A 10,879-nucleotide genomic window follows, 5' to 3' on the forward strand; every position below is an offset into this window, starting at 1 on the left:
TAATTACAACTAACGAATTAATTACAAACTATCATTTTATTACAAATTAATTACAATTATAACAAAAGATTATTTTTTGTGTAATATATAATAGAATATAAGAAAAAAACTTTTACTAAAAAGTTATTTGTTCTTACATCTTAAAAAGGAATGTGAAAATGCATGTATAACACATAGCTAATAATATTATACTACTTTGAATATTTATATATAGTTTTAATCATTTATATTTGCACACATATATATTCAATAAGTAATTTTGCTTATAAATTTTGTTGATGTACAGTATATTGTCATTTTTGTCATTGTCAACATCATAATTTACTGCCAATACAATTTCAGAACATTTTATGATATAAAATTAATCATACATGATTATTTTAATGTTTATTATAAATTTGACTATATATTTTTATTGTTTGTAGTTTTAAGTCTTTTACGAAGAGTAAAATCAATTTTGACTGTACTTTATATCATACAAACAAATAATAGTTTGTAATATTCCGATGAAAAAACAATTGACATTGCTTATACTTTTTAATTTTAATTAAAAAATATGTCCTGTAAAAGTCATCTTTGGGGAGACCTAGATATTACCTAATTTCTTACGAATTTAATTTTGTCGAAAATTATTATTTCCAGTATAATAAATATATTGCCATTTTAAAATCAGGATATACGAAGTCTGCATACGAAATAATATATATTTACGAACATTATATGTAAGAAAAGCATATGCTAAGTGGTAATTGTTTTATTTTATCACTGTAAAGAAGATACTTTCATTATTTGTCAAAATTATATATGTATATACAGGGTATCTAGGATTTTTGAAAACAAAAAATTGTGAAGATTAATCAGATCAAACTGAGAAGTATATATCATTTTGCAAAAATCGCAATAGTTATTAAGTTATTATATATGATTGATTAATTAATGATTGAAAATTTAGAGGTTCTTTTAATTGATAACTTGAAAATTTGCGTAATTATTTGCAAAATGGTAAAGGACTTTTTTTTGTTCAGAATTACCTAATCTACAATTATATGATGGCTATTGTATCTAGCAATAGATATGAATATATTGAACTTTGAATCCTGAATGTTAAACCTGTCGCTAGGTATTTGACTCTTCCTCTCAATTTGATCCGATTAATCTTCATAATTATTTGTTTCCAAAAGATCCGATATACAGGATATCCTATATACATATATATATATATATATATATGCAGTTTTGACTATATATTTTGAATACACACACGTGTGTGTGTATGCTGTGGGTGTATGGATGTAGGTATATATGTATGTATATGTATATATGCGTGTATACATACGTACATATATAGACGTGCGCAGTACTTAATCTGGATAAGAAGCTTTCAGTATCATTATATGCTTGTTTGTTATTTTTCTGACTGAGAAACTTTTTTAATAAAACTGTAATGATGTAAGCAACGACCGATATTTAGTGATGGTAGGAAGCAATCTATCTTTTGTATAATATATTAATTATATGAAATATTTGAAGTAAACAGTATATCGAGTGCTAAGATGATAGGCACGTAACGTTTGTAATACTCGGAAGTAACATGAAACGAATAAGATTATGAAATAGATTAAATTCTTAGGAATCATTTTTAGAAATGTGTATAAGATGCGTATATAAACAGGACTTATATATAATATATTTGAAATGCATATGTATTAATAATTTCTTAACATATTGTCAATTGATCATAATGTAACTTGTGTTTTATTAACTGAGCATTGTTGATAATTTACACATTATCTTATGTTTTAAAAAGAATGAACACACGGCCGGAAATAAGGACATTGTCTACTTGGATGAAAATCACTGGTCAATAATGTGTGTTAAATATTGTGTGTTAAATGTTTTTTATCGCGTTATTATAATCTTACAATTAATTTTTATTTTTATAATATATTTCTTTATTTAGTTAGTTTATTGAAACATTTATAAATTTTTGTCAAATATATTGTTGCTGCAGATTATGAAAAGATCTATTGTTTATGTAAGAAATTAATTTTTTACATAATACGTCTAATGCTCTTACGCGTATAAAAGATGCTATAATTATGTAAACTATAATTATTAACAGTATTAAGAAAATATATATACATGCCTAGAATTACTTTACCTCCATATTCTTCATCACCATTAGATACCAATGTAGTAAATATATCGCCGAATTTTTTTATGAATAATAAGTTAAAGATTTTTTTAGGCAGCAAAATATTTTATTAAAAAAAAAATTGTATAGTTGCTCGTTATATTATGACTCATATGTTTTTGCATCCATAATTAGACTTAACATTAAGTATAAGAACGCGATATTTGTCTTTTTGTTCCAGGACATAAGCAGGTTTGATTTTTCGATTCTGTGACACTCTTGATTCTGTGTTATCGGTTGAGTAACTTGATCGGAAACGCCGGGCAACGGTGTTTTGGAATATTCTGTTAAGACTCGATGCGCGCAGTCGCGATGCGAAAGATTGTCGTACGCCGCTGCCCATATAAGGCAATTTCCCCACGACCCTGGCGACGATTGGACTATACTACCGGCATGTCCGCGTCAATGACTAATTCCTCCCGAATTGCGTGTTTCATGGTTCTATGAATCGATTTTGCGTAAATGCCAGGTTGGTGATCGATCTTTATTGTATCTTTCACACTACTTGCGTAGCGTTCTCGCTTGTTGCAACATGGACGAATCAATGCTAACAACATATGACGATATTACCATATTACTTGTAATATTCGTACAATGCGAGTATTGCGCGCACGTATTATTCGTTCATTCATTTATTCGTTCGTTCATCCATCCATCTATCCATCCATTCATCCATCCGTTTATCCATCCATTCATCCATTCATCTGTTCATCCAGCCATCTATTCATCCATCCATCCATCTATCCGGCCATTTATTCAACCATCCACTGTCTATATGTACATCTTAATATCAGTAAAGTTATTTTGAAAATGTCGAATGTCGAGTTTGCCGTTGGATCAGCGAATTTTACGCATTCACGCGTGCATTGCAGAACAACGCACGCAGCCGGCGCGGGACCGCGATTTTTGACGAAGCGCGACGGGATGCAGACGTGCTCCAATCAGCACAAGCCGTCGTACGGTGCTGCGCGCGCAGGCGTAGGGATACAGGGTTCGCGGGGAGAAAGAAAGATAGAGCCGGCTAGCCGCAAGAGAGGAGCCTCCCTTCTCGTTTGTCCGTAAGCTAGCCGCGCGACCCTTTCGACTGGACATTGCGCTGCTATCCAGTTCCATCACATCAGGATATTACGGGAAAGTGTTGGTTAAAGTGCTTGTTCACGTGATTCTGCTCACCGGCTACACGGCTTCGTACGAAAAATGGTAAATATTCGACGAATCGTATACGTATAAATGCTGTGTCTTGAGCATGAGTTCGCGAACGCACACGACGAACTGCATCACGTCGCACCACAGCTCGAACGACGACGGGCGAGGCCACCCGGCATCCGTTGACTTTTTTGTGGTTATGGCTGTGAGCAGACGCGTCGGTCGCCATTTCTGTCTAAGGTCTGACTTATGAGAGAAAATATATCTCGTCATCTAGTATAGACATTTCGAGTGCGATCGAGTATGCTGATCGTGCTGTGACCTCCGCGTCGTAGATATGTTCCGTTCTTGACGACTGGCCACGTATCATGTTCGTTCGTTCAGCGCGTTCGTTCTATCCTTCCGATCGACTCAAAATAGGGACGATGATGATAGTGATGATGACGATGACGATGATGATGATGGTTGACTATTGTTACTATTATTATTATTTTATTACTATACTACCACCATTACCACTATTACTGTTACCATTACTATTATTATTGCTACTATTATTAATTATGTGAGCACGTAATCATTGTAGATCCAAGAAACGTATGATTCATATTTACTTCAGAGAGTCGGCCGACTAACCAACTGATATCTGTAACGGCGGAAAATCACGGTGTGATCATACGCAACATGACATAAGGTCGTGCTTTTGTATATCCGGGCGATTACATTTTCACATTCTACACTATCTCTCGCTGTACCGCTTTCTTCTTGTTTCCCTTTTATTGTCTTCTGTCCGATTTGAGTGGTGCGGCAGATTGTAACCGGTGCGAATGCGTACAGTTGAATATTTCTTGACACTATGACCATAAAAATACTTGTTTCGGTATTCCTCGTCATATAAATAAATTGCTTCTTGTAAATATTAACTAAATTTAACCAACTCGAGAATTTGTCACTTTTATCTATTTCTGGTACTTTCTATAGATTCTAGTAGTACATATAATATTTCCTATACGAAAGAAGACACGATCACATAAATTCCAATTCTAATACTTGTTGAATGTTCACGAATTCACGTTTGTCGCATCGAAATTGCATGGTCGAATATTCATAGCAGTGTAATGTTCGAACGTCGCGATGAACGTTTCGATAACACTCACGGACGAAAAAGGTAACGGCTCGCCGCAAAGGAACGTTGATGACTCGATTCATCGTTCGTAACCGTAACGTCTGTGATGCCGCGTTTACACGAGAGCCTGTTGCAGGCAAACGAGTAGCGAATCGAGCGGCAACGTATTTAATCGCATCTTTTCTGTTATCTGTTGCTGAAAAAAGCTTGCTCGCGGCACGCCCGAGTTCATTGTATCTAGTATATCGTCTGCGTCAAGCTCAAGTTATGAATTACGGTATATCATGTCTTTTAACAGTGATTTGACAGCAGTGTCTCTTATTTTATTTCTTTTTAGAATAATGAAACGTTTCTGAGAGGATCAGTCAAGAATTTGACATTTTAATTTTTATCCAATTTTATTCTTTATTACTATTTTCTCACCGGTCATTTCATCATTTTGAATCGTAATTTTGCTAGATACTTCATACTACGATCGAAGAAACTAAAAATAGTTGTTTTGATCTGCAGATTGGTAGATTTTGCTCTTCGCGCGAAAAAGAAGCGTATTTATTTTATTTTAGCCGATGTTTGAAAAATCATTCGCTATTGTCAATTATTTTTAATTCGAATACTTTTGGTTCTGTCTTATTAAGACCGTCAGATTAACGTCAACGACACTCGGCACATTATCTGACGAATTAATTCATGAAGTATATTTGCGATTGACTCGACTGATCGATTATATCAGTTTTTATGCCGTTTCATTGACATTGAGATGAAACAATTTTTTTCTTAACTAATAATGTCGTCATATTTATATTGAAAATTGAGAGAAAGAAAAGAAAACAAAGAAAATCGCAAAAATCAATTCGTAATCAATAAAAATCTACAACCTATTAGATTCGAACTGGACGATCTTACGTTATCACGACTTGAGTTAAAATCATTGAATTGATACTCGGATATTTGGGTACTGAATATCCAAGATTAAATCAAGTTGCTATTGATTTCTATCATCTATTTTCATCCCTACGTGATCGAATAATAGAGCATGTCTCTTATTACTGCAATTAGTATTACTGCTTATTGCTTCAAATTACATTGCAATCTATAAAAATCTTGGGAAACATGTGAGCGTATCGAGTTCTGGACTGATTCTTCTACATATTGATTGTTTTACATTTGTTCTCTCTTCAAAACTGTAATACATGCTATCTTTCTTGTAGATTCTCTATAATTAAACAAGAGTTTTGATATGCTAATAAAGAATGTTGATTATATCTTACAGAAAATATATTGAAAAAAATACTATTTTTATTGGTAGCGAATTAGGTAACTTATTTTATTGTTAATAAAATACAACTGGACATTAACTTTCGAGGAAATTATATTTTTTTACGTGCGCAATTGTAATATGTGTTATAGCAGAATGTAACTTATTTATCCGTTCAGAGTTTCGTTGACAAATTCTATGAGATAAAAGAAAAAAACGATTCGAGTGTAAAAATTGGTACGCGACTGATTTAAGACGATGAGAAGTCCGTATGAAGCTGCAAAATAAATACAAGCTAATGAGCGAATGATTCAATATGATGTCAAACAAAGTTTCCAATTCAATATCGTGAAAAAGTTGCTGTCCTGCAGTGATAGCTACGGCTATGTTGTTTTATCGGAACCATTTACGAATACATTTGTGCTGATACAAGATCGTGATTCAAACTGAACAATCACTATTGCATCCAAATTATCCAATAGTTTCGGTAAAAGTGATGTTTACGGAACCCACTTCGATGGCCTTGATTTTCAAATATATTATAGAAGTTACCTTCCTGAGTAGTAAAAAGGTTTTAACTGTCGTTCGTTGTTTATTTAAAAGTTATTAATAGAGTAGTTTTATAAAAGAAGCATACTTTTTCGCAAAAAAATGTACATTAAAAATGGTAAACAGTACACGAATATGCGCGGGGGAAGAATATCCGCTCCACTCTACTTCCTGCATTTAAAAAAAATCTAATATCTAACCTAACCCATCTTGGTTCATGCGGTTTATATATCTTTATACATGATTGGACTTTATGAAAAAACCGTATTAAAGAACTGTATTAAATATCTCATTGAAAAACTATGTACACAAAGATATATAAGATGAGTTAGATTAGGTTAGACTTGTTCAGTGGAAGGGGACGCAAAGGGAAAGGCGGAGGTCTTCCCCCGCGTATATACATGTACTGCTTATCATTTTTATACGTATATACGTGTATTATTTACTTTTTTTAATGTATATTTACGGAAAAGTATGCTTTTTTATGAAACTTTTTTGTTAATAACTTTTTAATAAACAATAAGCGATGATTAAAACCTTTCGAAAGCTACTCAGAAGAGTGACTTCCATAATATATCTCTAAGATTAAGATCATCGAAAGTGGTTTTTCTAAACATCATCTTTATCATAGTTTCTATTCGTGCGATTAAATGTAACTTTAACATTGAAATACGTTCCACAGCAAGATGTGACATAACATGTTTTCGTTAACGTTTCATCTTCTATGGGAAATTTATGAATAATTGTGTGATGTATCGAATGACATATGATGTAAAACGTTCTTAAAAGTCATATATAACAAAGACAATATCTGTAATATTGTTGTTATTTCTTCCAATAATTAACAATCTCGATAAATATGTAAGTACCATGAATATGTAAGGGTATGATTGAAAGTTCCTAATACTCTTAAGTATAATAAATGATCGATGTTAATAGCAGTTAGTGTGTACAAAAGAAAATGGTGTTCATTGTTACGAAGAGAAGAAACAGCCAAATATGAGTTTTGTGTCGGCATTATATAAAAATTTTACAATTCTTTTCTATTACGATATTTCGAGAATAAGTCGTTGTGCGGTAAAAAAAACAACTAGCAGCAACTGTAATTCTAGATAATATTGTAAAATTTGTAGTAACATGCGAAGAACTTTCAAGTTTTATCTTCATTAGCCTTTCACTGCTCGCATAAATTATTTGGACTGAGTGAGTATACATGTATTCTCGGTAACAAGGAGAGCCACGATTCTTCACAAAACTGCCTCTTCTTTCCGAACCACTATCTTTAGTATCTTTTCTCTTCGGCACGCTTCGAGGATGACAGTGAACCAGTAGTAGAGCGGTACATCGCGGTGTGCTGGTAAAGAGAGAAAGGGAGGGAGGAGAGATTCAATGAGCCTGTAAGGAGGTCGGTTATTTTCTTGCAGGCCAGCGACTCGAAGTTCACTGACGTCTACTTGTAAACGTGGCGACCGGTTGATTAACCTCTCTTATGACATTCTTTCTCGAAAAGTATTGTGTTTTTGTTACGTCTCGCCGTTCCAAGTAGTGTCACCGAAACTCAGAAAAGTAAAATTCCGATCAAAGTTCAGAAATCAAAGTATCTTATCATATTTCCTCATTTTGATTATGTTATCTACGTCTTATTCCTTTCTTCCCTTCTGCAAATGTTAGTATATATATATCTATTTTGTCCGAAATGCAGTTAAAACGAACGGAACTATCATTTAAGGTGTCTTGTCGAATGATGTTACATTAGGTCAATGAATCATCTTCCGTTTGACCTTGTATGCCGTGCGTGCGAGAGAAGTACAACACGCCCTAGAAAAGGGAGACTTCGACATCATCCCTCTAACCGGCATCCCCTGTCGCCGTTCGCTGTCAGGATATCGACCCAGGAGTTGCATCCTCCGCTTTGCGTTTACTGGCCGTTTTCCAACCGACGCGCTTCTCGTAGGATCCCTTCGCGCCCCGTCATGTCCGTCGATCCTTCCGTTCTCTAGAGCGAGTAGCTTTATAGATGATACATCGGTATTAATATCAGTCGCATGGGCTCGTTTATTCGCAATCTCATTGTGTTGCTGTGGATCTACGTTGTATGAATTTTGGTTTATTGGGTTCTGTAAAATTCGTGCTGGTGCAATGCTCTGTCATCTTACGGCAGACACGATTTAACGAAGTCGAATATTGCAATAATGTTCGGACTGCCTCGGCAAACGTGCACAAATAACACTTGTAATGGTACTTGGAAATCGTTGCCTTCATATATAATTGAGAACTTTGGTTTTTATTCGTGTTATCCGCGTGACGAACGAAAAATAATTGAATACAGATTATGTATGAATTAAAATCATTCATATATTGATGTCATAATTTTCGTCAAATTTAAACGTCGTTCGTATACGTAATTATATATCAGTCTGAATATTTATCCTTCAAATGTCAACTTTGTTTTTATGTGTTTATCGGAAAGTGGAAAGAATAATTTTCAATCTAATGCGCGGAGTTAGATCTATAATACTATGAAATAGATTGAGACTGAAATTCGAAGATCTCTAAATAATTTGACATTAGATATTTCGATTTTTTCCGTTCGATATGTCGATTTGTAATATCCCATCTGTTGTATTTCACAAATTTCTGTGGAACGTATAAACGAGAGGAAGAAGAAGAGGGCTATCGTGTCGACTTTGTAGTGCACGGCACGTGTCCGATGTCCAGGGTATAACTTTAGAAGTGGATCGTCGGATCTCTTTTAGCATCGGGGTTCGCGCGTGGGAAGAATTTATTTCGGTAGTGTCGTCCCCCACGTTTGTCTGCGAAATAAGCTTAAACGGCCCGACTGACAGCACGAGAGAGTGTATGATGCCGATTGCCGAACGCCGCCAACATATCGTATCGTTACAAGAGAGAACCTGTCTATGCCAATCAACATGGCCGGTTGTAGCTTAACATCCGGCCGCAACGTGCTTCTCGCACAACAACCGCTAACTATGTTGAGATGAATAAAATTTTTTCGTACATTTGTCTTTCGATGTCAAGATATTGAGAAGAAAAAATATAAATTGAATAAATTTCTATAAACTCTATTCAACTCATTGTATTCAACTCATGGTAGTGAAAACGAGTTTAAATTTGAAGAAAAAAAGAGCGTCAAATTTTATGGTAATTTTCTAATTAATTTTCTAAGTAGAAAAAAACGAGTCTCGAAATTCATATAATAACGACTATATTCATATGTTAAGTAGCTTTTTAAAAACGCATTGAGTCATCTTTATTACTTATATTACTTTTATCGTGACCTGTAATAATGTTTGTTGATATTTTATTTAGGCATCCGGAGTGACAGTCGCAGACGTTTGCAAGACAACGTACGAGGAGATTAAGAAAGACAAAAAGCATCGATATGTGATCTTTTACATCAAAGATGAAAGGCAGATAGACGTCGAAGTCATCGGACCTCGCGACGCGGCTTATGACGCTTTCCTTGAGGATTTGCAAAAAGGCGGGAGTGGGGAGTGTCGCTATGGCTTGTTCGACTTCGAATATACTCATCAGTGTCAGGGTACTTCCGAGGTAAATATTCAATCGTTTCACAATATATTATTTTCTGTATCAAATCTTTAATATATTTTTATTCTATTATGAGGAAATATAATTTCTGGATTTAAGAAAAAACGATTTTGTTCTCCTTAATAGGCATCCAAGAAACAAAAATTGTTCTTGATGTCGTGGTGTCCTGATACGGCCAAAGTTAAGAAGAAGATGTTGTACTCGAGTTCTTTTGATGCTCTGAAAAAGTCGCTGGTTGGTGTGCAAAAATACATACAAGCAACGGATCTCTCGGAGGCTTCTGAGGAAGCTGTTGAGGAAAAGCTTCGAGCCACCGACAGGAATTAGAAGTATTCCAGCGAATCCAAATTACTATTACGAGATAAGAAAAAGAAAAAAAACAATTGAAATACAATACGCGGATTAACTTCTCAGACAAAAAGTAATGCTCTATACTGTCGTTGCATCGAGAGTTCACGTTTTTACACATTTTTCACTTTTAAATGAGACCGATTATCAAGTATTTTGCGCTATATACGTTAGTCATCATGGGAGCGTAAGCATTAGCAAAAGTGAATAGGAATAAAGAGAAAGAAAAAAAGATAACAAAGGGAAAAGGAATATCCCTTTTCATACCACGGACGTTGTGTGAATCTGTCTGATATATAATATTATATGATTATAATTATAAGGTAAATATATACACAAGAATACAAAATTTACTACCGGTCCAACAATAAGAACGCGATTATTACATTTTTCTCACAGGCTGTACAATGTTTAAATTAAATTCATTTCATTATAAATAAATCTTCTGACAATGTCCTATCAGTGAAACCTGTTCCCCTGGTATCTTTGTATATTTTACGATTTATTTATGAACAAAAAATTGACTATGAAAGATGTATGGTAAGATTGAATCAGAGTTGATAAGAAGTACATTGCGTCCGATAATTTAGATTTCAACTTTTCGTGAAATATGCTGAAATAAAATCCTGCATGAAATTCTCTTAATTGATAATACAACAAACTGATAAATTTTCCATATAGCAATAAAAAA

At 34.1% G+C, this 10,879-nt stretch overlaps 1 protein-coding gene across 1 annotated transcript; it reads left to right on the forward strand.

Annotated features, from left to right (window-relative positions):
- The first annotated feature begins 3,166 nt into the window (after nucleotides 1-3,166).
- Nucleotides 3,167-10,645, forward strand: tsr (Cofilin/actin-depolymerizing factor homolog tsr). Its single transcript, XM_011142559.3, has 3 exons — nucleotides 3,167-3,394; nucleotides 9,601-9,843; nucleotides 9,967-10,645. Exons 1-3 carry the CDS (start codon nucleotides 3,392-3,394, stop codon nucleotides 10,165-10,167), a joined length of 447 nt encoding a protein of 148 aa, XP_011140861.1. The 5' UTR covers nucleotides 3,167-3,391; the 3' UTR covers nucleotides 10,168-10,645.
- Nucleotides 10,646-10,879: the final 234 nt, after the last annotated feature.

This window comes from Harpegnathos saltator, unplaced genomic scaffold (genome assembly GCF_003227715.2).
Source record: "Harpegnathos saltator strain DR-91 unplaced genomic scaffold, Hsal_v8.6 scaffold426, whole genome shotgun sequence".
Taxonomy (NCBI): domain Eukaryota; kingdom Metazoa; phylum Arthropoda; class Insecta; order Hymenoptera; family Formicidae; genus Harpegnathos; species Harpegnathos saltator.

Bases quoted from the DNA above. Each gene is read 5' to 3' on its own strand.
- tsr (XM_011142559.3), top strand. The intron at 9,844-9,966 runs GTAAATATTCAA...TCTCCTTAATAG, and splicing joins AGTGTCAGGGTACTTCCGAG to GCATCCAAGAAACAAAAATT.